The 27,479-nt window shown below is 44.8% G+C and overlaps 2 protein-coding genes across 2 annotated transcripts in view; one reads left to right on the forward strand and one right to left on the reverse strand.

The window, feature by feature from the left end:
• The window catches only part of LOC136933706 (homeobox protein MSH-D-like), a 300,351-nt gene that overhangs the window by 222,746 nt on the left and 50,126 nt on the right, over nucleotides 1–27,479 (reverse strand). The gene's annotated exons all lie outside the window — the stretch shown is intronic.
• Nucleotides 1,375–2,817, forward strand: drd1b (dopamine receptor D1b). The gene has a single exon (XM_067229086.1). It carries the CDS (start codon nucleotides 1,375–1,377, stop codon nucleotides 2,815–2,817), a length of 1,443 nt encoding a protein of 480 aa, XP_067085187.1.

Genomic DNA, 27,479 nt, shown 5'->3' on the forward strand with positions numbered 1-27,479 from the left:
AAGCAACGACGAGTTGATTTAGGAAGCTACCGCTGGACTGCCTAGTATTAACACTCATAAACATTAAACTTCCTACATCTGTAGCTGTGTTGTTGTTTTGTTTCCTGGCGCGTGAAGAGAATATAGGATTTGAAACGTTCCAAAATAATCATTTGAAGGAATAACGTGCATCGTTGGCAGCATCCTCGCCCGCACGGAGGCGAAAGGACCACACACACAAACACACACACACACACACACTCACACACACACACACACACACACACACACACACGCACACACGAGAAGAGGACAGAATTTGGCAGGGCTCGTGATGACAGTTTAAACGGACGGATTTACATGGATGGATAACAGACGGTTGTCGATTTTAAAGTTGACAGGTCCAAATGTATTCCATGGTGGCAGCAGCGTGGGACCACAACGAACTGAACAAACAGATTAAGGATTGTCATAATATTATGTTGCTTCACAGCCTATGTGGTGTTGTCTTTATCTTTGTTATCACACCGACCTCAGAGACAATACACACCAAAACAATTATTTCGATTCTGTCATAATACCTCCACTTCTTTTTTTCAAGAACTACAGAGGATGAAGTGGTGACTGCATTAGTGTCCTTGTCGGTCCATAGTGTCCAGCGGCACGTTGAGGGAATGAGACGGGCTATACCGGAGGCGCGTGGCGGTGCTGAAAGGAGCACCGAGCGAGGCACGAACACAATCACGCCGACACGCCTCGGGAGTCATTAAACAAATCCTATAAACGCAGAGCAAATACAATCGATACCCCGCATCGACCAGCCCGTATATAAGGCTAATGATTGGATTGGTTCAGCCTCGGTTTGCGCTGGATGCCGAGGATAATATGTTGAAAGTTTCAGATGACCGTTGACAGCTGACCGGAGCGGTCGGAGGATAAAAAGCACTCACGGGTGTTTAAGAATGAAAGTTAGACTAGCACGCGCGTCAAAATTTTGTCGTAATAGGCAGCTGGGGTCCATTCGCTGTCTGCGCTTCAAACGAAAGCCCTCTGGAATTTAACAGCCATATGGAGATATTTTTCTGGAGCTCATTTTCTGAAGAGCATTATTTGTCATTGATTGATTCTTTTCTATTCTTTTTCATTGTTTAAAGAAAAAAAACCCTCTTCTGGTTATCTGTTTTGGAAGATGGTCATCGTGGCAATGAGGTTGGTGACCGTTGCTGTGGACAAGCTTGTCCCTAGACAGCTCTCCCCCACCCTGTCCCCCGTCTAACCCCCCCCCCCCAGTCCCCCCCCCAGTCCCCCCCCCAGCCCCCCCCCCCTCCCCAGGTGGTGGTGGAAGTATGGGGTGACCCCCCCCACCCCCCTCTGCACCCCTTTCTGACGGAAACGATGGATCTGAACTTCTCTGTGTCCGCTCACCCCGGCGACGGCCTGCTGCCAGGTGAGAGAGGCTCGTCCAAGCGAGTCCTGACAGGATGTTTCCTCTTCCTCCTCATCCTCACCACGTTGCTCGGCAACACGCTGGTGTGTGCTGCCGTCACCAAGTTTCGCCACCTGCGCTCCAAGGTCACCAACTTCTTTGTGATCTCGTTGGCAATCTCTGACCTCCTAGTCGCCATCTTGGTGATGCCGTGGAAGGCCGCTACAGAGATCGTGGGCTTCTGGCCGTTCGGCGCCTTCTGCAACGTGTGGGTGGCGTGCGACATCATGTGCTCCACGGCGTCCATCTTGAACCTGTGCGTGATCAGTGTGGACCGCTACTGGGCCATCTCCTCGCCTTTCCGCTACGAGCGGAAGATGACACAGCGAGTGGCCTTCGTGATGATCAGCGTGGCTTGGACACTGTCGGTCCTCATCTCCTTCATCCCCGTCCAGCTCAACTGGCACAAGGCCCAGACGCTGGCCGAGCTCAATGCCACGTACGGCGGAGATCCGCCCCCTGATAACTGCGACTCAAGCCTGAACCGCACCTACGCCATCTCCTCCTCGCTCATCTCCTTCTACATCCCCGTCGCCATCATGATCGTCACCTACACACGCATCTACCGCATCGCCCAGAAGCAGATCCGCCGGATCTCGGCCCTGGAGCGTGCTGCTGCTAGCGCCAAGAGCCGCCACTGCAGCATGGGCGCCAACGCCGCCATGGAGACGGAGAGCTCCTTCAAGATGTCCTTCAAGCGGGAGACCAAGGTCCTGAAGACCCTGTCGGTCATCATGGGTGTGTTTGTGTGCTGCTGGCTGCCGTTCTTCATCCTCAACTGCATGGTTCCGTTCTGCGACCACCCCAATCCGTCTGGGGGCCGGTCCGACTTCCCCTGTGTCAGCTCCACCACCTTCGACGTGTTCGTGTGGTTCGGCTGGGCCAATTCCTCGCTCAACCCCATCATCTACGCCTTCAATGCCGACTTCCGACGCGCCTTCTCCATCCTGCTGGGCTGCCATCGTCTGTGCCCCGGCAGCAACGCCATCGAGATCCTCAGCGCCAACAACAACGGTGCCAACAACATCGGCCCCGGCCACGCCTCGCTCACACACTCCAACTCCCAGTGCCAGGCTCGGGGCCTCACCCCCAGGGAGGGGGGCGAGGGGGCAGCCTACGTCATCCCCCACCGCGTGCCCTGTCCGGACGAGGAACTGGGGGGGAGGAGGAGGGCGGGGGAGGAGGAGGAGGAGGAGGAGGAGCTGGGCGGGAGGAGGGAGGGTGAGGAGGGGGGGGAGGGCGTTGTGGCATCCCCCGCCGCATCCGGGGCGCTGGACAGTGACGCTGACGTTTCTCTGGACAAGATCCACCCCATCACCCAGAATGGCCAGCACAAAGCTGTCACCTGCTGAGTCTCTGGAGTGACAGACAGACAGACAGGGAGGGAGGTAGAGACTGAGGGAAAGAGGGGTTGAGGAAGTGACTGAGGGAGGGAGGAGGTGAGGGAGAGACAGTGGGAGGGAGGACGAGAAGGAGGGAAGGAGGGAGAGAGGTGGAGGTGCAAGAAGGGGAGAGAGAAAGGGAGGGGGATGTGGAGGGAAGGAGAAAGGGAGGGAGGAATGGAGGAATGGGAAACATGGAGAGAGGGATGGGAAAGAGAGAGAGGTAGAAACGGAGGTAGAGAAAGGGAGAGGGGGATATGGAGGGAGGGAAAGGAAGGGAGGGAGTAATGGGAAAGAGGGAGGGATGGAGAGCGATAGAGGGAGAGAAGGAAGGAAAGAAAGAAAGAGAAATGGGAGACGGAAAGGGGTGAGAGATAGGGAGGGAGGGATGAGAGAGGGAAAGAGTAATAGGAGAGAGGGAAAGTCTCTAAGGACCCTTGGCTAATGGTGGGACTACAGAACTGAACTGAGCTTCACTGCAGACCTTAAGACTTATTTCACTTCTTTAATCACTATGGAAACCTACAGAATGTTAAAAAAAGAAGGCACTTTATCCTGGATAACTATCTGCAAAACAACGTTTGTTCATGAGCTAAACTGGGTTTGTCCCTCAATGTTCCACAACTTGAAAGAAGGAATTAAGCAAGGAAGGAAGGATGGAGAACTAAGGAGGGAAGTATGTATCTGTGTGTTGACTGCTGCATGCTCTGGTTTGAAGTGGTGTGTAGAGTTCTGGAGATTTACCAGTAGACCAGAGAAGTAGATGTGTAGCTAGATGTCTGGTTGCTTCCTGTACAGTGTGCTGTGTCCCAAAGGACACAACATTTGGATAATTGTTTTTATATCTTTTGACAATATCCTCGAAAGTGTGTATTTGCTTTTTGGTTCTCTAACTGGTCATTCATTTGGGGGGTAAAAACACTTTTTGCTGAGGTAGAGTGTCAGAAAACAAGTAACCAGTGAGGAGAATGAAGATGAGAATTAGGATGACGACAATTAAACTGCTTCCGTTTGGCTCCTCTATCTCTACTAAGACAGGCCGTGTGATGATGATTATAAAGATGTTGTTAATACAGTGAAAGCTCTAGCTGTATAGATGCTGTGGGCTCTGTGTTGGCTGTAGTGGCGAGGTGTGGACACCAGACTGAGAGTTTGGAGGTTTCTGTCCAGGCAGGAAGTCTAAATATTTCAGTCTGGTTCCTGTGCAGTGGAGTCCCTTTGCCTGCTCACAGCTCCTCACAGCACCAAGCTGACAGCGATTGTCAAGCCTGGTTTAGAAGAACATAATTTTTTTTTTTTTTCTTCTTGGGGAAGGCGTGTTTCGAGCAGACTGGGGCTGTTACCTCCCTCCCTCCCCACACACTCTTCCCCGGGCCTCTAGACACAACATTTCACAGTTGAGGCAGCCTCAGGCTTCATTGAGCTGGATTCTTACACACCCACACACTGATACGCTCACACACACACACACACACACACTAAAAGTGTCTTTACACTCTGAGGGAGTGCTGTTGGTGCTGCTGGATGAAGCAAGCCAGAACAAGAACTCTTCCAACCATCCTCTACCCCTCCTTCAAGCCTCTTCCACCTATCATTCAACCCTTCTCCACCCCTCCACCTCTCTTCCACTCTCTTCCCATCCTCTACCCCTCCTCCAACCCTGCTCCTCCTCCCTTCCTACACCCCTTCAGCCCTCCGCCCTTCCTCCAGCCCCAGGTCTGCTGGTTTCCCCGTGCCCAGACGAACGTTGTCAACCATGACATTGTTACACGCCGTCCGAGCCGAGGGATGTTCATATGTAACGGATCACATGAGGATGAGGCGTGTGAAGGCAGGCCTGCCGGGGTCAGCCAACCAGAATACAGCTCTCTGTTTGACCTTTCCCAACTTGCTGAGAGGGAGGAGAGCAGAAGAGAGGAGAAGAGATGAAGGAATAGAAGAGGAGAGGAGAGGGAGGAGAGGATAGGAAAAGAAAGGAGGAGAGAGACAAGAAGAGAGGAACGGGAGAGGTGGAGAGACGAGAGGAGTGGAGTGGAGAATAGAGGAGAGGAGAGGAGGGGACGTTTCGTTGCTCTGGGTGTTCTTGGATGATGAGAGGATGCTGCGGTCTTCCCTCTGGCCTAGATTAGGATTTGAGAGGAGTGGAGTTTATTAGCTATGAGCCTGCTTCCACACACACATCTCCATTCTCAACAGGAGACAGTGTTTATATCGACAACTAGTTAGGGTAATTGGACTGTGGGTGTAATTTCACAGCGTGGCGCGATGTTAGTGGCCTGGTTCCGTATCCACCCCCTTCCCACCACGACCTCTGACCCCCCCAGGGTTAGAGTATGAGCTGAAGAGGTGGGTTTAAAGGGACAGTTTTATCTTTTTTATGATCTGTTGGTGGCAGAGTTTAACTGCGGGCGACAACACTTAACACAGGTGTCTGGTTGAACCAACATTATTATTCTGTAGAGAGAGAGGGGGAATGGGAAGAGGAAAAAGAGAGAGAGGAGTAGGGGGGAGGAAACAGACGGGGTTGGAGGAAGGAAGGGGGGATGAAGAGAGGGAGTGAGATAGAGATAAAGTTGAGAGTGAGAGAGCATGAGAGAAAGAAAGAGAGAGGTGGGAGGGAGAGCAGAGGGGGAGAGAGAGAGCGAGATAAGCAGTAGTAGGAGAGAGAAATAGAAAGACAGAGAATAAGACAGGGGAATAGAAATAGGAAGGGGGAGAGAGAGAGATTCAACCAGTGCTGCTGTTCTCAAATTAAGCGTTTGATTTTCCGGCTGTGGAAAATCCGATGTAGTTTAAATATAGACGCGACAGGGAAAAAGCTTTTGGCTCAATAAGTTGCTCCTGGCCTCGCACCAACCAGCCCCTCCAACGCCCTTCAGTCATAGGCTGTTCCACTCAGACCCTGTCAATGCAAGTCAACCATTGGCTGTTCTACTGAGGCCTGCCAAGGATAGTAAGCCATTGGCTGCTCTACTGAGGCCCACCAATGCTAGTCAGCCATTGGCTGTTCTATTAAGATCCCATGCACTCAGTAATGGCTGAGCTCGCCTCTGGCCTCTCTCTTTCTCTCTCTCTCTCTACTTAGCAACACTTGGTCAATCTTTCTACCTAGCTACACCTGGTCTCTCCTTCTACCTAGGTACACCTGGTCTCTCTCTCTCTCTTTACCTAGCTACCACTGGTCTCTCTGTCTATGACTGGCCATCCCTGGTCTCTCTTTATGGCTAGCTACCCTACCTCCCCGCCCAGCCCCCAGTTTTTTTTAAATTGACCCCAGATAATGCTGATCAGGGAGTTTAATGTATCGACTCATACATCGACTCCGCTGATGGAAAGCCTCCTGGGACGGCCTCAAAACAGTACATATGCTAATGATGACACGTTGATGGGCATTCTGCGCCCGTCACAGTATCTGTCCTCTAGTGCCAAACTACAGACTCGCTCAGACCCGCTCAGAAAAATCAAATGACTTCTTAAGGTTCCCAAGGGACATGAGTGAAAGAGATCTGAGGAAACCGCGTTAGACTGTTCAGATTGATTCATCCAGTCTTATCTGCCCACTGACATGAACGCTTCCTATTCTTTCTGTAATCTGGTTACAGTTTGTCTCCATGATGTGATTTAACATTTGTTCATTTAGCAGACCTTTTTAACATGTTTGATAATGTTGGTTTTTATTGCTGGTGAATAATGTTAAGGGGTTACCAATGAACCATGTGACCATCACTGCCACTGATTGCTGTGTTTGGTGACAGGACCATGCTAGATGATTTATATGATTCTAACTTAAACCTAGGATCAATATCTGAAGGTTGAGATACGTCGATTGATTACACCCAAGCTTTTGTTTATTTTGCAGAAGTGAACCGCTTATGGGCACCGACATGGGACCAGCTTTTACTAACTGAAGGCATTACGGTGGATGGTGAAAATGTTTGCAGTTTGGTCTCAAAGTGGATGTATGTCAACATTGTTGGTTGTCATGTAGAATTTCACTAGATTAAATACATTTTTATAATGTATTGTGAGGTAGCCTGATTATACCATCGATTGCATAATTTGTTTGTTTTAATGAGAAACCATTAGCTGCTGTTAGGTTTTTGCGCTGGTCCCATGAAATCCAAACTTCAACAGTGATGACATTGTTGTCTCAACCTTGATATATTCAACCTAGGATTAAACCAAATGGTTCTAAGTGGACAGAGTTCGGGAATCAAAACTGCATGGTTGAAGTTGGCATGAGCTGAATCAGTTCAGTGGAAATTCAAATATGTTAATAATCAAAAATATGTTGAAAAATTGTGAGTGTGGGCAAAATAATGATTGGTAAGGTTAAGGGGTGTATGCTTGTGTTTCTGTCATTCATGTGTGCAGTGGATAAACAAAAAGGTCACAAACCGTCTGTCAAACGGTGTTCATGATTATTCTGACGGTGTATGTCAGTCAGTCTGTGTTGGGGTGGGACCTGTAAAACAAAAATATTCTCTAAGGTGATGGGGGTCTAAAGTGTTTATAAAGGTTATAGTTCTAGAGAGCAAAGATGGAGTCCCTACCTCAACATTGAACAGACACACGGATGGATGGGAGAGTATTGTAAAGCGTTTCTAATGTAGTGTGTTGAAGCGTTTATGGATGTTCTCCAGGGTGTGGCCAGACGTTCCAGGGAGAGGTCTTAAAAACCTGGCCCCAACTAGGCGGGCAAGCCAGGGAAAAGTCTGGCTCCAAATACTGAATCTCAAATCATTTCAAATACTTTTCTGTGCTCGGTCGATCTTGCTTGGTACAGTGGACACAATAACATGCTCGGGACAGACAAGAGCAAATGTTCAAAGGAAGTATTTGAAAGTATTTTGAAAAAACAATAACATTCTTTAGAATTTTTAAACCCAGTTTTTCTGGAAACTGTGGTTGCTATGACGCTGTGTAATGTTAACCCTACAGTTCTTTTATTACTTCCTGTTTACAGTCTGTACTGAAATGTGCCCTTATTACTACTACCACTACTACTGCAAAATAAAGGTAAATGTTCATTTTTCTATCTGTGCCAATTGATTTGTCAAGAGTGTTGAGGTTGTTCATATTATTAAGGTGTAAATGTGTTTTGTGTGTAACACCACAAAGGGTGAGTGTGTTGACTGACAAGTGTGTGTTGAGTGAATTGATAGTGTTGAGTGTGTTACGTAAAGGGAGGTTGTTGAGCGTGTTGAGTGTTGAGTTTGTTGAGCGTGTTGAGATATGAGTGTGTTTAGATGAAGGTGTTGAGTGTGTTTAAAGTGTTGAGGATGTGTCAAGTGTGTTGAGTGTGTTGAGTATTTTGAGTGTGTTGAGTTATGTGTGTTTACATGAAGATGTTGGGTGTGTTGAATGTGTTACAGTTTTTCACAATTGTTAACACACAAAAAGCAAAAATCACAATTTCCACAACCTTAACTTCATGTACCAATTGCTCGACCCAATTTGGCACTACTTCACACTCCCTTATCTGCGTTAGACTCTGACTTTCCTTGTTTACACACTGATGTCAATTACACATAACCTTGTTGTCAAAACACTACACACAATGTTCAGTTGTTGCACACACTTCTCAAGTAAAGTCTCAAAGCATCAACCTACAACACACAAATATTCAAATCTCTAAACACTCAGGTCTGGTGAGCAATTTGCGATCAGGACTGCAGCATAAAAAGGGCATTGAGCCTTTGTTTTGTTTGGTGAACAATGGAGAACTTAGAACAACCAGAGAAGGAGAGGGGTAAGAGTGAGAGGAGGAAGAGGAGGACAAGGAAGAGGACAAGGAAGAGGACAAGGAAGAGGACAAGGAAGAGGACAAGGAAGAGGACAAGGAAGAGGAGAGAGAGGATGACAAGGATGAGGAGGAGGATAAGGAGGAGGAAGAGGAGGACGACAAGAAGAAGGAGGATGAGGAAGAGGAAGAGGAGAAGAAGAAGGAGGAGGAGGAGAAAGAAGAAGCAGAACGTTGATCTCTAATGATATTCGGGGCACCGTGGTTGACCATGTGCTCAACCATGGTTTGAGCATGAGGGAGGCTGGCCAGAGGGTCCAACCAAATCTCAGCCGCTTCACAGTTGCTGCCATCATTAGAACCTTTAGAATGGAGAACAGGTATGAATTATTTTTGCCTTGTGTACTGAAATACTGCATATCAATATAATACAGTGTGCTCACTGTATTTGTATTTTGCAGGACTGAAAGAGAACCACACCGTGGAAGAAGAACATGCACTTTCACAGCCGAACAGGAGACTGACATTGTGAAAATGGTTCGTGAAAACAATACTATCACACTCCGACAGATACAAACCAGGATCCTGGCTGACCATGCCACATTCAGAAACATCCAGACCATCAGCCTCTCTACACTGGACCGTGTTCTCCGCAGGAATGCCATGCGGATGAAACAAGTGTACAGGGTCCCATTCGACCGGAACACAGACCACATCAAGGAGTTACGGCAAGAGTTTGTGCTTGTAAGTCCCATACATTCAGCACTGACACATGCATGTATTGTACCTGTAATCCAATATTGTTCCTTTTCTACAGTCTCTCACTGTAGCCCACTGTGTTAACCCATCTGTGTCCATACTATAACTTGCATTATCATGCTGTCTGTTCCAGCGGATCCAGGAGCATGACACAGCTAATGAGCTATATGAATACATATTCATTGATGAGGTTGGATTCAACCTGGTGATGAGGAGGCACCGGGGCAGAAATGTCATTGGCCAGCGCGCCATTGTTGAGGTCCCCGGCCAGCGTGATGGGAACATCACTTTGTGTGCTGCAATGGGTTGAGCAGGCCCGTTGACAGTACTGTACTGTTCAGAAATAAAACTTGTTTTGCCGCATGTGTGCTGTTTTATGTTTGACTATGAAAAAATTAGGCCTAGACTGAGACATTTTACACAAGTTGAAATGGCTCACTCTCCAGTCACTGTCATTCATATGGTGTGTTCCATTTCTAGAATTGTGTTTTCAATTTTGCACTACTGTGTGCTGTGAATGCTTGGTAGTGTGCAGCAAATGCTTATTGTGTGTACTGTTATGAATGGTATGTGTGTGTCATATGAAAATATGGCTGTGTGTACCAAATGAGATCACGAGTTGCATTTTGTGAACAGGTAAGAGATTTGATGGCAAAGAATCATCTTGCAAAGGAAGTGTCAGGTTTAGCATTTTGTGTGTGAGGTTTTCAGTTTTGTGTGTGCAGTTTTGAGAAAGCCGTTATTGTTTTGAGAAATGTGTGTTAACAATTGTGAAAAACTAATTATGTAGAAGATGTTGAGTTATGAGTGTGTTGAGTTATGAGTGTGTTAATGTTTTTGTCAGCCTATGGCAATGGCAGGTATCATTTCTCTCTTCCTGAGGATCAATGGGTATTGATCTCATTAACAATGACGCACATTTCATTTAAGCTCAGATGAACTCATCCCTTTTTCATCCTTACACATTTACATAATGGAGGGAGTGGTGATGTGTGTGAAAACACACACACACACACAAATACAGACAGACACACAGTGACAGACACAGACACACACTACGGATTATTTTCGTTATAAAGAGAGAGGGATAAAGAGAAAGAGGGAAAGAGAGAGACAGAGAGAAAGTGAGACAGAGAGAGAAGGGGCGTAGAGAGGAAGAGAGAACAAGGAGAGAGAGAGAGAGAGAGAGAGAGAGAGAGAGAAAGAAAGGCAGGAAGAGAGGAAACCAATAGCGGGCTTGAGTTACCCTCTAAGTAAAGTATTGATCACAGTTCATTGATCGTAGATCAGTTTTAATGTGTTTTGATACTACAGTGACCACAATGCCAGGAGTGATCCCCGCTTTCTTTCTGACAACATGCCTACAAAGAATACAATGCCATGACATGAGTGTATGCATGGTAGTGTGTGTGTGTGTGTTTTTCCACACATGGGTACGTGCATGTGAGTGTGTGTATGTCTGTGTGCATGTGTGTGGCTTCTGAGACACATTTAGCCCTGTCACCTTTGTATGGGAGTCCCATAGGGCAGCCTGTTGACCACACATGAGAGCCTGGGGTGGTGAAATGGGGGGCGGGGGGGGGCGGGGGGGGGTCGGGAGGGCGTGATGTGGGGGCCTGTATGAACCCTGGATGAACCATCTGGTAGACATGCCCTGTAGGGTGGTGGGGGGGGGGAGTGACAGCACTCGACCTACCCTGGGAAGTGTGACATGGAGGTGGAGGTGGGGGAGGGTTTGGGGCGTGGGCAGATGTGAGAGGGCAGGGGGTTGGGGGGGCCGGGGTGTACTGATGGTGTGGTGGCACAGTTGGAACTGACATTCAAGGTTACAATAACGAGCTACAGGGTGTGCTAGCCTGGCTGAGGAGAGGGGGGGGGGGGAGAGGGGTATTGAGGGAGGTGGAAGGAGGTGATGAGGGGGGATGAAGTGGTGGGGGGGAATGGAGGAAGGAGGGAGGTGGGGAGAGGGAGGGGTGAGAGAGGGAGAGAGAGGGATTGAGTGTGTGCATGGCTGTAATGTGCTTATGTAACCATCACCATGCTCATCACATCCATCGCTGATTTCCCCCTTGAGTGATGGACTGCATCAGACACACGACTGCCCTCTTCTTCTTCTATCCCTCCCTCCCTTCCTTCCTCCTCCCTCCCCCTCTTCTATCCTCCCTTTTTCTCTCCACTCTCCTCCTCTTCTCTCTCCTGTCCTTTCCTCTTTTTCCTTTTATCCTCTCTTTCTCTCCCCCCTCTCTTTTCTGCACTCTTGTCCTCTTTCCTCCTGTCCTCGCCTCTCCTCCGAGCATAATTTATAAACAAGTAAACAGCTGACGGGGTCGTAGACACAATGACCTCGTGTAGGTCAGTCTTCTCCTTTGGGGTCACTTGTTTTAGTTACCAGGGCAGCACAACTGTTAACTTACAGTATAGCTGTATTGTTTTGATTTAGGTCAAGCAAACAAAGCTGTTTATTTGATTAACACTATGTAGTAGACGTCAGATTATAAAGTAATTTTTTCGGACAGACTGGCAGGAAGATAAAGGCAGACAGACAGACAGATGGACAGACACAGAGAAGCAGACAGACAGATGATAGACATATGGACAGGCAAGCAGACAGACAGACAGACAGAGAAGCGGGCAGGCTGGTGGGCAGCACATATTTGTGCCCTGAGGATCCAGCTATGTCCGTAGTATAATTACGAAACGATCTTTCTCTGTCTCTCTCAATCTCAAATCTCTCTCATTCGGTCTCTCCATCTAATCTCTCTTTATCTCTCTCCCCCTCTATCTCCACATCTCGCTCTCTCCAGTCTCTTTCTTTTCATTCTTTCTACTCAGACAGTATTAGTATAAACATAATCCGGATCACTAGTATGTTCCATTTGGGTACTGGTGATCAATGACTTATAAACTTTAACCAATGACCTGTTGCAAGAACTGATGTGTGTCTGTAACCTCATCCATGCCTATAGAATCATGACCACCATGAATCCTCATTCAACACTTGTCCATGCGTGTGTGTACATGTGCACTGGTGTGTGTGTGTGCAGTGTGTGAGAGTGTAAGCCTAACAGCCCATGTAAATGTTGCTCCCATGTGTGTGGCGTGTGTGCCGCTGTATTGTGCATGGGGGTGAGTGTGTACGGGGGGGAGTGTGCACGTGTATATATGTGTGTGGTGTGTGCTGTGTGTGTATGATCCAAGAGCTTGTTCCTGTTTCTAGCTTGGAACAATGTCATGGTGTGATTTATGCCTGCATCTAGCCAAGCAGAACCATCATGGCCTAGATCCTGAGCGTGTGTGTGTATGCATGTGTGTGTATGTGTCAGTGTGTTTGTGTGTGTGTGTGTGTTTAGTTTACTTCAGTTCTGCTTGTTTCAGCATCTCTAAATGTAGACATACATGGTGTTTGTTGTCCGTGTATAGAGGAACACACACACACACACACAAACAAAGGTCACACATCAGTATTAGATTGTGATTTATGGCGTTGTTAGGCCTTGACAGATATGAAAGGCTGATTGGCCCAGACACACACACTAATGAGACACACACACCTAGATAAACACACACACACCTATGACACACACACTCACAGCTAAAAGACACACACTCTGTTCTGGTCTTATTCTGATGTACACTATGTGCAGGTATTGTAACAGTAATGTACAGTAATCTACAGTAAAGACTGTAACCTCTCTCTCTCTTTGTTTATTTTTCTTTCTTTCCCTTTTGTTGTCTCCCTCTCTTCGTGTTTCAGGGGGGAGGATAGATAGGACGCAAGAAAATAAAGGATGTTGAGAGTACATCCTCTCCTCTCCTCTTCAGGTCAAGTGTGTGAAACACAGACCTCTAACCTCTCTCAACTCTTATCTCACAGAGGCTCCACCTCATTTGTCATTGTGCTTCCTGCTTAAATTATTGTATGCAAAAAAAGAAAAAATATTATAATAATACACGGTCGTGGGCCGGTCTGCGTTTCAAAGTGTGTAAAACCTCTCATGCTGACTCTAAACTGCTGTGTGTGTGTGTGAGAGAGAGAGAGAGAGAGAGAGAGAGAGAGAGAGAAAGGGAAAGAGAGAAGGTTGGGGAGGGAATGTGTGTGTGTGTCTGTGTGTGCATGTCTGTTGGTGTTTGTATGTGGTACGTGTGTGCGTTGGTGTGTGTGTGGGAGGGAAACCGTGTTTGTGTGTATATGTGTGTGGGAGTATGTGTGTGGGTGTCTGTATGTGATGTGTGTGTGCCTTGGTGTGCGTGTGTGCGCATGAGATTAGGCTGGTGAAAGATTTACTTCTAGATGTAGTCCACTGTGGACACTGTGGTAGTCCTAGAGCCTAATCGGAAGGACCCCAGCCTCCACCCCCAGCCTCCACTACCCAGCCTCCACCCCCCAACCTCCACCCCCCAGGCTCCACTCTCCCAGCCTCCACCCTTCTAGCCTCCACCCCCAACCTCCACCATCCCATCCTCCACCCTGGTTCTGTCTCTGCTAACCTGTCAGGGGGGTGAAGGATATCTCAGCCAGTGTTGTAGTCAAGACCACCTAAACCGAGACCAAGTCATGACCAAGTCCAGAGTGTATCGAGACCAAGACAAGACCAAGACTTTGAGGGGTCGAGACCGAGTCAAGACCAAGAACAAGGCAGGTTCGGACCAGGTCAAGACCAGACCACTCAAAATACACAAGCAGTAGGGTTTGACTAGGTAATATGTTATGTATATGTGTGTCTGTCTGTTTGTAGGTCTATGTTAGAGTGAGTGTGTGTGCATTTGTGCACGTATGCCTACATATGAGTTTGTGTGAGTGTGTGTTTGTGTGTGTATGCCTGCATGTGAGTGTGTGTGTTTGTGTGTGCCTGCATGTGAGTCTACTTGAGTGTGTGTGTGTGTTTGTGACAGCATGTAGGTTCATCTGTCTCTGAGAATAGGGCAGGGTCAGTTGTATGTTACAAGACCTTGTGGACTCACACAAAAATAGCTCCACAGCCACAGCAATCTGTTGACACACATACACACACAACAGCAATCTGTTGACACACATACACACGCACACACAAACAACCACACACACTCTGCTTCTTTCCCTATCTGTTTTAACGTTCTTTGAACGGTACACATCACCAGAGACCAACTGTCTGGCTGAGTGACAGAAGTGACTGAGATGGAGGTCAAAAGAAGAGAGAGGGAGACAAAATGGGAAGGGAGGGAGGGAGAGGGAAGGAGAGGGAAGGAGAGAGAGAGGTAGAGGTAGAGAGAGAGAGAGAGAGAGAGAGAGAAAGAGAAATAGAGAGAGAGAGAGAGAGAGAGAGAGACAGGGGAGAACAGACTCTTGTTCACCCTGACTGTTCACACCATGTCAGGTCTGCCACTGTGTGCCCCCTGAGATCCTTCATCCCTCTCTCCTCTCCTCTCCTCTATTCTTCTTTCCTTTCTTTTCCATTCCTTTCCCCTCCTCCCCCCTCTCTATTCTCCTCTCCTTTTCATTCCTCTCCACTCCTCTCCTCTCCTCTCTTCTCCTCAGTAAGGGTACAGTGAGCAGGTCAGTGACCTGGGAGTGTATTCCTGGAGGGGGCAATAAGTGGAGTGTTACCCAACAGTGTTAAACCACCAGCAACTCCCAGAATAGCTCAGCCCAGCCCAAAACCACCATCTGCTGACTGAATATAATCTTAGAGCAGCAAAACAAACGCGCCTCTTTTTAAGCAGATCTGAGTTAAACTCTCCCACTGGTCTTTCAGCAGCAAATGGATCAGTCCATTGAAACGATTGTGTGTGTGTTTGTGTGTGTGTGTTTTGTGTGTGTGTGTGGGCTAACAGTCTTATCCATTCTGGTGGATTTAATCTCCAGCTTCTCATACTCTCACTTTACTTCATAAACTTACACAATGAGCAATGCCTACACACACACACACACACACACACACACACACACACATACACACACCAAGATGATCCTTAATGGATCATTCTATATTCACCTGCCGGAATAGAACATCGGAATGTGTTCTGGAATAGATTATACTGTACTCTGTAGGGAGGAGAAGAGAGAGACAGAGTCTGTCAGTACATAAAGTGTATGTATATGTACAGCATGTGCACGTAGATGTACATGTATGTTTGTATATATGCATACTATGCTGTACATTTTGCTTTGAAATGTTTATACTTACTTATGTTGTACCTTCACTGTGGACTGCTTTGGCAACATTGTTAAATCTGAACATTCATGCCAATAAAGCATATTGAATAGAATTTAATTGACAAAGAGAGACCGAGAAAGGCACAGAGAGAAGGAAAGAGAGAGAGAGGAGAGACAGTGAGAGAGAAAGAGACAGAGAAACAGAGACAAATAGGAGAGGAGAGGAGTGGAGAGAGGGATGGATGTAGTATGGATGTATGGTAGTGTAGTTTGTTTTTACTTAGACTAATGACTTGGATGTTTTTAATGAAGGCTGGGTTGTAGACATAGGGTAGGGTTGTAGACCTTCACGCCATGATGACCACGCTGAAGCCCCTCCCCTTCCCATTGAGCCAGAAAGGACATCAAGTTTGACACCCTTGGTGGCCCTCCTTTGCCACCTGACACTGGGACAACTAGAGCAGTCTGGTGAGAGGGGTGGCTGCAAACAGAATGGTGAGAGAAGGGAGAGGAGGGTGAAAGGATAAGGAAGAGGAGGAGGAAGGTGGGAGGAGGATGAGGAAGAAGAGGAGGGTGAGAGGAGAATGAGGATGATGAGGAGGATGAGGACCGTGAGAGGTTTCTTTCTATCTCTTACTGTCTCTCTGTATAGCTTTTTCTTTCATTCTCTCTCTGTCTAGCTCCATCTTTCTACCTCTCTATATGTAAAGCTTTCTCTTTCTACCTCTGTCCTTTCTCTGTGTACTCCAACTCTCTCTCTATCTCATCCTTTCCTTATCTTTCTCAGAATAGTTCTTTCTCTTTGTAACTCTCTTTCCAACTCTCTCCTTCTCTCTTTCTCTGCCTCCCTCTCTCAGCACCTCTATGTTCCACACACACACACACACACACACATACGGGTTTTTGTGTCTGATGGGGACCACTCTATTGAACATCACTTGTGGGGACTACCCTTTCTAAAGGTACTAGAGGTATGAGAAAAATCAGACACACGTTAAAATCTCTGAATTTCTCAAGTAGGTGACAATCTCTGTTCTGACCATGCTTTATGGGGACTTCAAAAAAAACGAGTGAACATGGCTGATGGGGACCAAATGTACATATAATTGGCATAATTCACACAAATGGTCATTTGATTAGTGGGGACCCATTACTATAATGAAATAATACACATTTTAAGTAGAAGACTGCAACTGACATGTACAGAAGAGAGGTGTGGAGAGAGACTGGTCTATGTTTCAGGATTTAGCCTTGAGTTTGGATGAATATGCTGAATAAGTCACTGCCATTTGACGGATCATGCGTGGATAATTGCACTCCAGTATTAACTATTTGCTCTATCCCAACCATAAACCTTGGAATAACAGTGACGTTCAGTCAGTAGAGTTTAGCGGGTCATTTTTATTCTTTGATTTGACAGAATGCCTGGTGTTGTTCGTCTCCACCCCTCCAGTACTTTGGTCAGGCTGTGTCTGGGGTGTTCCTGGGATTACTTTATCATTGTGGCTACAAACTTTATGCTTTATTATATCATATCAAATGTTATGTCACTCTACAACCTGTTTTGAGCAAATCACTTACTGAATAACCCAGCCCCATTGCACTCCCCTCCACACCCCAACATATCCCTAACACCATGGAGGGAAGAGCGCAACATACATCAATGAAAATGTAGATATTGAAACAGCTGAGTTGTTCATGTATTGTGTAGATGTAATATGTGACAAAGCACCACGTAGTTATCTTCACAAAAAGCTGATTTTATAATCTACTGATATTCTTTGGTTTGAAAGAAATATCGATTTGATGAAGTACTGAACGGCTATCCCTAAGTACGAGGATTGAAAGATAAGTTAATTATATACTAACCCAACCCATATTTGCCACACAAGTCAAACCTTTAAATCCTTCTAATTTACACTATTATCCACTATCCATTTTGTCATCCATTATTACTACAGTCAACAACTGTTAATAATCTTACTACTACGTAAATCCCCTAGTACCATCATAATAAAACTACAATTAACTACTAATTGAACACCAAGACATGACACTTCCAATAACAATGCAATAAACCTTTAATTGCCATTTGTTTTTGTAAGCCAAAATGCAGTTATAAAAATTAAATATATATATTAAATTAACCTGAAAACAATCAAACTCTTGTTGCTTTAGTTTTAAAATAGTAGACCACATATATATACAGAATATATATGGAAAATAATAATACATCAGTCCGCCATTATGGGACCTCCAAAACAAAACAGTAACATACAAAACTTTCAACTGCTTTTTTAAAAGGTTGTATATAAATGTAACATGTTCAATAGACCTTTTGCTGATGTAAATGTAAACAAAAACTGCCAAACTCTGAGCCATTGCTGGTTTCGTTGTGTGTCTGCAGAGGTTCCTTGTCTAGAGTCTAAGCACAATTGATGAGCTGAAAGCAGGACAACAGACATTGATATTTATGTTACTTGCATATTAAATGACCTGGATAAAATAATACAGTAAACATTGATGTTATACAGTCTATGTAATGTATAAAGTTTTATCTATGCAGTTCCTCAACCCTGCCAAGACTGTCAAATATCACTCTATTCTGGACATTCACGACGTCCCCACAGCACACCTTTAGTCAGTGTTTGACTTTGGGCAACACAGAGACAACTGGTCCCCACAAGGAACTATAACATTGTGTTTGAGATGTCCCCAAGAAGCCTGTTTAACTCAAGATGTGTGCACAGCAAACCTTTAGTCAGTGTTTGACTTTGGGCAACGCAGAGACAACTGGTCCCCACAAGGAACTATAACATTGTGTTTGAGATGTCCCCATGAAGCCTGTTTTACTCAAGATGTGCGAACGCAAACAGCTTAGCTCAGTTGTGTGCAAAGTCAAACACAAACTCTTGTTGTGGCTACTGAATGTTCATATAAATAATATATAATATATGGTAATAAATTAACATTACACCATGCTTTTCTGTTCTGGTTTTTACAGTGGAATCTATCTGTAGCGTTACTGGCTGCAAGTGTGCAAGAAGTGTAGGATGTACTGTGTACAAACATGTGTAGTCAGAAAGTTTGTAATCCTGCTTACCTTTAACGATGTCAACAATGTGGGATCTACAGATAAGTTCCCGAAGAAGATAACGTTGTTGGTCACTTCTACTAACTAGAGACAACTAATTTATTAGCAAGATCTCGCTAGCTGGCTAACTGTGTTAGCCGCATCGCTAACGAGTGTGTAACAATGTTAGCTGGATAGTTGGAATATTCACGAGTACTAAATCTGAATGAATTGTGCGCAGATATTTGAATTATTCTAGTTCTACGTTTTTAAAAGCTTACTCTTGGAAGTTGTTGTTGAAGGAAGCATGACGATTGTATTGCATGCTGTTCAGACCCTAATGCAAGGTGGCCCTATAGCACATGGCACAAACAGGAAATGGACAGGAAATGGAAAACAAACTATATATATTTTAATTAACTCCTAAAATGTTTAGTTTTTTAACCAAATTAATCTTTATTAAAACATGTTTCAATCAAAATAAAATATTAATAATTTGGTGAGTTGATAATAATAATAATTTCTCTCATTACAAAATACACATGGCTCACACATATTTTTTTACAGCCTTATGGGGACCCGAAAGTGGGCGTGGCCAATTTATAATTTGCATATCTTTGTGTGGAACGTTGGGTGCATTACCAGCAGTGAACTACAAGGGGGCGACACACAACACCCCACACACACACACACCCACTGGTTTACATGACTTTTGAGCCAAAGCTAAAAATCACATAGGCACCTTCAGAATCACTCCTGTAATCATTTAAAATTAAAATCCTTATGGGGACCTGCTTTTTGGTCCCCACAAGGTTAGAGGTCCCCATGAGGTGACTGTGTAAACAGACCGATGTCCCCACAAAGATAGGAATACCAGAACACACACACACACTCTCTCTCTCTCTCTCTCTCTCTCTCTCTCTGAGTGGGCTGTGGGCTGTATGGTGAGAGAGAATTGCTTCAGATAGATGGTGTTGTGTTCTGGACCTCTATTAGTCCATTTGCAGCACATCCTGATAAGTGGAGCAGACTCGCCTGCATGTGCAGACACTGCAATATTTAGGGAGTGCTTTAGTCGGTTCACTAAGTACAGAGACACCAGTGATACAGAGTTCTGACGAAGAAAATAGTGCTGATTGGTTACTGTGTAGGAGTTTCGAAACATTTGTTATCTGATTGGTGGGATGGATGGACTGAGGACATACAGGAGAAAATGAATGATGAGAAACGACAATTTCATAAATTGTCTCAAGCGGACTTGGGTGAGAGATTGTATTGCAGGGTATGGAAACTACGAGAGATGGAGGGAAAATGGGACACATAGAGATAAAAAGATGGAAGGACAGAGGGATAGAGGTATAGAGGAATGGAGGGATAGAGGGATAAAGGGACAAAGAGGTATAGAGGGAAATGAGAGATAAAAGGATGGAGGGATAGAGGGATAAAGGGATGGAAGGATAGAGGGAAAGAGATGGGGTGATAAAGGGATAGAGGGATAAAGGGATGGAAGGAAAGAAGCATAGGAGGATGGAGGGATTAAAAACAGGATAGAGGGATAGGAGGAATTGAGGGGACACAGTGCACGAATTGAATTGAACCGGCAACCTTCTGATTACTAGCCCGATGCCCTAAACGCTCAGCCCCCTGACTCCCTAAAGTCAGTGTGTTTCTGTGTAATAGTTGTGCAAGTTGGCTGTAATAGGTGTATGCATATGTATGCGCACACATTTGTGTATGTGCGACAATCATGACTCCCAGCCACAAATCTCAGTCACAAGATCAGTGATCTCACATACCTGCACACTGTTCACATATTCTCCTCCCCCACTCTATTACTCAGGTGTATTTGAACCATTCCCTCCCTTCACTCCATGCTTGTTAGTATTGTTTTGCAATTCTGAGCTTTTCTAATATGTAGTACACAGTAAAAATATATCTATTCACAGTTTTTCCCCACTAATATTTTATAAATGTTCCCTGTATATTTAAACTGTTTATTAAATTCATAAAAGATTTGTATAAATTGAATTTTTACCATTGTAATTAAATTTACCCAAAAATAAAGTATTCTGTTATGACAAAAGTAGATGCATTTTCTGTAATTTTACAGTAAAGTTATTTTGTTATGGCAAAATATCTCTGTCAAATTAATTAAAATACTGTCAATTCAAATCAATTCAATTGTATTTATAGAGCACTTTCAAAAACCGCATTGGGTACCAAAGTGCTGTGCATAATAATACTGTAATAATGTAGTTAAAAACTTAGAATTGCAAGAAAATATATGAGAAAATAAAGAAATATTTTATAATTTAACTTAACCACTACTTTACATAAATAAACTGAAAGAACACAGTTATTGACCATTCCCCTCCCTTCCTACAATGCACCACGCATGTGATTTGCCCGGCTTCATTGAAAAGGAATAGAAAGCTTTGCTTCACTTAAATCGCTTCGCTGTTGTGGACACAAACTGTTATAGTCTCTGAGGGCATCCTGAATCTGGGCCCACTCATTGTCCTTCCCCACCCCCATTACTGTTTTTGGCTCTGAGGGCATCCTGAGTCTGGACCCACTCACTGTCCTCACACTTCCCCCCTATCCCATCTCTGTTCAACTCTGTGAGATGATTGGGTGCAATCTCTCTTCCACATACCTACACTGTCTGTTGGGGAAATTTAAATGTGGTTGTTACTTCAATCTCCAACACTAAGAGGAGGAATTTAATCCCATTATAGAATGTTTTAACCCCTCCCCCAATACCATCTCATTGATTTTAGGCCTTAATACATGGTTCAGTGTCAGTGTGTAATTTCTTTTTTGAGGTGTATGACTATTCTAACAATTAAATTATGTTAAACTTAAAAGAATTCATGGAATTATAGGGAGATTTCTAGTAAAATACAGAAATATAAATTAATTATAGTAAAGCTTTTGACTGTTTTGTTTTTATTTTATCTATGTTTTTAATCTGACAGTACTTTTCTGTTTTCAAACAGATATTTTCCAGCACCCCTTCAGTCAGAAAATTACTGTTTTTTAACAGCAGTTTTTTTTAACAGTGTATCTGGTTTACAGACCTAGTTTTTTCCACAACCTTGTCTCTGCTCCCTTTGTGTTCTACGTAGATGCCGTGATCACAACCTTTGCCTGGCCCCTGGAAACTGAGATTGTCCTGGCCATGATAAACAGTCTGTCACCGCCCACCCGGGCTTGTGTCCTGACTACCCTTTCGGATTACCTACGTTGCTCTATTTACCTGTGCATGACCCCTGCTTGTCTGACTACACCTATATGCAATGAAGCCTTCACTTGGATCCAATACCCTCTGTCCTGAGAGTCTGTCTGTTATAGTGAGCTTTTGTGAGCGCTTGCGTGTCCCAGTTCTGTGTGCGTGTGCATGCATCTGTTTATATGTCTTCCAGCATTACTCTCATGTACCTGACTGCATCTCTGGAAGGAAACTGCTTCGGTTTCAAGTCATATCAGATCAAACCAAATCAATTTGTATAGCCCTTTTTACAAGCATTGTCACAAAGGGCTTCACATACGCCCATAGAACGCCCATTTTTATAACAAGTACATTCACAAATGAGATAATTCACTATTAACACTGCACTATACTATACTATCCTATACTATACTATATCGTACTATACTATTCTGGACTATGTTCTTCTCAAATCCCCCATACCATACTATACTACGTACTGTACTATACTAATACTATCTATTGTCCCATGTTCTACCATGCCATACTATTACTTCATTTACATTTACATTTAGTCATTTAGCAGACGCTCTTATCCAGAGCGACTTACAGTAAGTACAGGGACATTCCCCCCGAAGCAAGTAGGGTGAAGTGCCTTGCCCAAGGACACAACGTCATTTTGCACGGCCGGGAATCGAACTGGCAACCTTCAGATTACTAGCCCGACTCCCTCACCGCTCAGCCACCTGACTCCATGTGATATTAAATTATTATTATTATTAATACATTATAATTTATTATGTACTGTACTGTAATGTACTACACTGTACTTTACTATGATATTGTTTAACATTATATTACATATTAAACTTTATTACACTATACATTATGAATACATTGTACTAATACAGCTACCTCCGGTAGTGAAGACCCAGTGAGTAGTGTGTTTAATCCTGGGATTTCAAGTAGACAGCTAGGATGGTGAGGTGGCTGGGGGGAGTCCATTTCCCCTGGTGTTGTGTCTGGGGCCGGCCGGAGACAATCGATATCACTACCGGTACCGGTAAATTAGTCTGTCATGTAAGAGTTTTTCGTGTATCTGTTGGGGTCTCCCAGGCCGTGGTTCAGGGGCAGGAGCAGCCCGGTGTCTTCCCCAGGGAAATTAAAGTTCCACTGGAAGAGGCTGTGTGTGTGTGTGTGTGTGTGGGGGGGGGGTGGTGGTGGTATGGTGTGTGTGTGTGTAGGATAGGGTCGGGGGTGTGTTTGTGTGTGGGTGTAGGGTATGTTGTGTGTGATTGTAAGTAAGTAAGTAAGTAAGTAAGTAAGTAAGTAAGTAAGTAAGTAAATTGTATTTCTAAAGCACATTCTAACACAGCAAGGCTGACCGAGGTGCCAAACAAAAGCATAAAAAAAAAAAATATATATATATATATATATATATATATATATAATAAAAAAGACACCATAAAATACATAGTAGAAACAAAATACAAACCGTTAATAACAGTAAAATAAGTAACATCACAACTCAAGAGGTAGTGGGAAACGCTAGTGCATATAAGTGTGTTTTAAGTTTGGATTTAAAAACAGACAATGAAGGAGCCTGCCTGATAGGGGGAAGTTGATTCCACAGCCTAAGACCGGCAACTGCGAAGGCTCTATCACCTGTACGTATGCAGTGTGACCGGGGAGTGTATAAAAGTAGCTTGCAAGACTGGGGTAATGTGGACAAACTTCCTAGTGGATGATAAAATTCTGGCAGCAGCATTCTGCACCATCTGAAGACGGGAGAGTGAGGACTGGGGGAGACCATCATAAAGGGAATTACAATAATCTAAACCTGAGGTGATAAAAGCATGAATGACAGTTTCAAGGTCTTTAAAAGACAATGCAGATTTAAAATAAAAAATCAGTCGCAACTGATAGGGAGTCAGATGGCTGAGCAGTGAGGGAGTCGGGCTAGTAATCTGAAGGTTGCCTGTTCGATTCCCAGCTGTGCTAAATGACGTTGTGTCCTTGGGCAAGGCACTTCACCCTACTTGCTTCGGGGTGAATGTCCCTGTACTTGTAAGTCGCTCTGGATAAGAGGATCTTCTAAATGACTAAATGTAAATGATAGAAACTGTTTTTCACCTGTTTTTCTGCTTAACTAACCCAAGGTCCGAGTCAATAATGAACCCAAGGTTCTTGACATGAGATCTGACATTATGGAAAAAATCACAAATCCTGTTAACAAGACTAGCTCTAGAGCCAGCAGGACCACAAATAATCACTTCAGTCTTTTCATCGTTCAGTTGGAGAAAGTCACATGAAACCCACTTTTTTATATCCGCAATGCAGTCTAAGAGAGGTTGGACAGAATCATTGGGTTTCAAAGGCAGGTAAAGTTGTGTGTCATCAGCATAAAAATTAAACAAAATTTTGTGTTTCCTAATGATGTCTCCCAGAGGGAGCATATACAGATTAAAAAGAATCGGCCCCAAAATTGACCCCTGCGGAACCCCAGAGGAAACAGGAGCTATGGAAGAAGAAAAACTATCTATAGTGACTGAAAAGGCCCTGTCAGTGAGATAGGATCTGAACCACTGTAGTGCAGTCCCCTTTACCCCAGCCCAGTGTTCCAACCTTGTGATGAGGATGTCATGATCCACCGTATCAAAGGCAGCGGTGAGATCCAATAGAATCAAAACAGCATTATTCCCAGAATCAACAATAGACAATAAATCATTAAACACTTTCAATAATGCTTATTCAGTGCTATGATGAGATGAAAAACCTGATTGCAGAGGTTCAAAAATGTCTGATGACTTTAAAAATGGAAGTAGTTGAGATAACACAACTTTTTGTTGTTAAGTAGAGGTTGAACAGCAGCATGCTTAAAACAAGCTGGGACAACACCATGATCCAGGGACAAATTTATAATTGACTGGTGTGAGGGGTCAGACTGGTGTGAGGGGTCAGACTGGTGTGAGGGGTCAGACTGGTGTGAGGGGTCAGACTGGTGTGAGGGGTCAGACTGGTGTGAGGGGTCAGACTGGTGTGAGGGGTCAGGTGGAATACAGGGTCCGGGGGCACCCTCTCCTGGGAGGTAGGCCCAAGGACACTTAATTGGTATGATGTTTTGAAGTAAAGTGTTTATTTTAGTTTTTGGAAATCCTAGTACGGCAGAGTGCCTGCTAGTGTTCTGGCTCCTCCGAACCAAAAAATATAACTGAAGTGTTGCTGCAATTGTCCGTCTCAGCGTCTCGTTTTTGCTGTCCTGCACCCGGCTGAAACATATTCGGTGCCGGAGATAGCGAATCGTCACACTGGATACTAAGTCAGTTTCAAAATAATCGCTGGGACAATATCATGAGGACAGGAGGATGGCCTCATACCACTAACCATGTCACTAAGAGCAGGAAGGGAAACATGTTGGGAACTAGAAAGAACATTAGAAACAGCAACCAAAGGCAAAACATTAACCACAGGGGATTTATCAAGAGAAGAGCGAATAGTTTTAATTTTGTCTAGGAAAAAATACATAAATCTGTCACAGATTGCACCTGAGGGAGCTATGTACATTTACATTTAGCTCTTATCCAGAGCGACTTCTCCCAGAGTAATAGAGCTAAATCGATGTGTGGGCCTGAGAGTGTACAAGCGGATTCCAGAGCTGAGCTTGTACGCACAGGGTTACCAAGGTTGCTGTTACCTTGGCCACAGTGGACATGCAGGGCATGGTCACACGAACATCAGTCAGAGGTAACCAAACTTATCATAACACTGCCAGGTATTCATATAATAAATTGAACGACATTAAAACGACATTTCCACTATCCTGCCATTCAACTCTCTCTCTGGTGTCGGATGTTTGGAACCTTCTAGCATAATCCGGTTCTACCATCAATCTCTCCATGTGATGCTTAGAACCTTCAGATCTTCGGCAGACCGACGACCAGGCAGGTGCTGTGTGGAGGGGGGACAGAGAGAGCAGAGCAGGGATTAGAGAATGCCAGGAGCAGCTAACAGTTACAGTCATATTAGAATGAGATCCCCACCGGTCAAGTGTGAACTAGTGCAGCAACTTAGCAGAGCAAAGCCCAGTGATAGAGCAACACACATGCACACAGTCATTTCAGTGTGTGTGAGTGATCACAGAGTGTGTGTGAGTGATCTCAGAGTGTATGTGATTGTGTGTGAACCATGTCCAGGCCAGCTGTGTTATAATCCCCTGTTAGGTAAGAGACAAAGAGTGGGAAAGTGAGTCGGAACAATGTCCTCTTCAATCACACCTCTCTCCATCGACACTGAAGTGACTCGCCTGTCCACAAGGAGATGAGCTTTTGCTTGCTGAGGTGTGTGTGGGCTTGAGAAGGCATCTTGACACACACACACACACACAATCACACACCAACGCACACACATCCACTAAGACACTTAAATGCAGACACACACACAGAAACACAGCATTCATACACACTCTCACACATACATACACACACCAACACACACACACACACACACACACACACACACACAGACACACACACACCTCCAGCCCACCTGCTGTCTCTCTCACCTCTCTTCACACACTTCTCCCAATCACTGCCCTCTCAGCCAATCAGTGAGAGCACTCCACTGGCTTTCGTTCACTGCCATCTTGCTGATCGATCTGGTCTCAAGAGGAAGAAGAGGAGGAGGAAGAGGAGGAAGAGGAGGAGGAAGAGGAGGAGGAAGAGGAGGAGGAAGGAAGACAAGCAGAGGGAGGAGTAGGTAGAGAAATGGAATGAGGAGGAGAAGCAGGAGGATGATGATCGATCTGCTCTCAGAAGTTTACACAACGAGAGATTAAACCAAAGTCTTCACACTGGGAACATCAAGAGATACGTTTTCCATTTCCACCTCTGGTTTGCAGGAGAGATGGACTTCTCTAGCTCCACGATGATGACGACAGAGGTGGTGATGATGAAGATGGTAATGAAAATCATCGAATTCTTGAAAAACAAGTCTGTTTTTTTCTTTTTCTTCAGCATCTCCATCTCCATCATCCTTTTCTTACTATTCCTGTTCCTCCTTCCTCATCAGCAACAAAGCTAATGTCAGCTAGCAGCCTGACAAACTCTGCCCACGTACACACGTCTACACCTGAAAGAAAGGACACCGTTTATAGACGATGTAACCTTAAAGAACGTTTTATGTGGCAGCTCTGCAATGTCACACACAAGTCCCTGTGTATATGATGAGGAGTCAGTTCCTGTGTATATGATGAGGAGTCAGTTCCTGTGTATATGATGAGGAGTCAGTTCCTGGGTATATGATGAGGAGTCAGTTCCTGGGTATATGATGAGGAGTCAGTTCCTGGGTATATGATGAGGAGTCAGTTCCTGTGTATATGATGAGGAGTCAGTTCCTGGGTATATGATGAGGAGTCAGTTCCTGGGTATATGATGAGGAGTCAGTTCCTGGGTATATGATGAGGAGTCAGTTCCTGGGTATATGATGAGGAGTCAGTTCCTGGGTATATGAAGGGATGAATAGTCAGTTCCTGGGTATATGAGATGATTTCGAAAGGTGCCCTCTTCTGCAGAGTACAGAGAGGCATAAGTAATGTGTTTGATCATATGTGTGTGCCCAGTATGTGTGTGTGAGTGTATGAGAGCAGGTGTTTATGTGTGTGCGTGTGGTTGTGTGAGCACGTGTGTATCTGTGAACAGGTAAGAATTCATGTGTA

This window comes from Osmerus mordax, chromosome 25 (genome assembly GCF_038355195.1).
Source record: "Osmerus mordax isolate fOsmMor3 chromosome 25, fOsmMor3.pri, whole genome shotgun sequence".
Lineage (NCBI taxonomy): Eukaryota > Metazoa > Chordata > Actinopteri > Osmeriformes > Osmeridae > Osmerus > Osmerus mordax.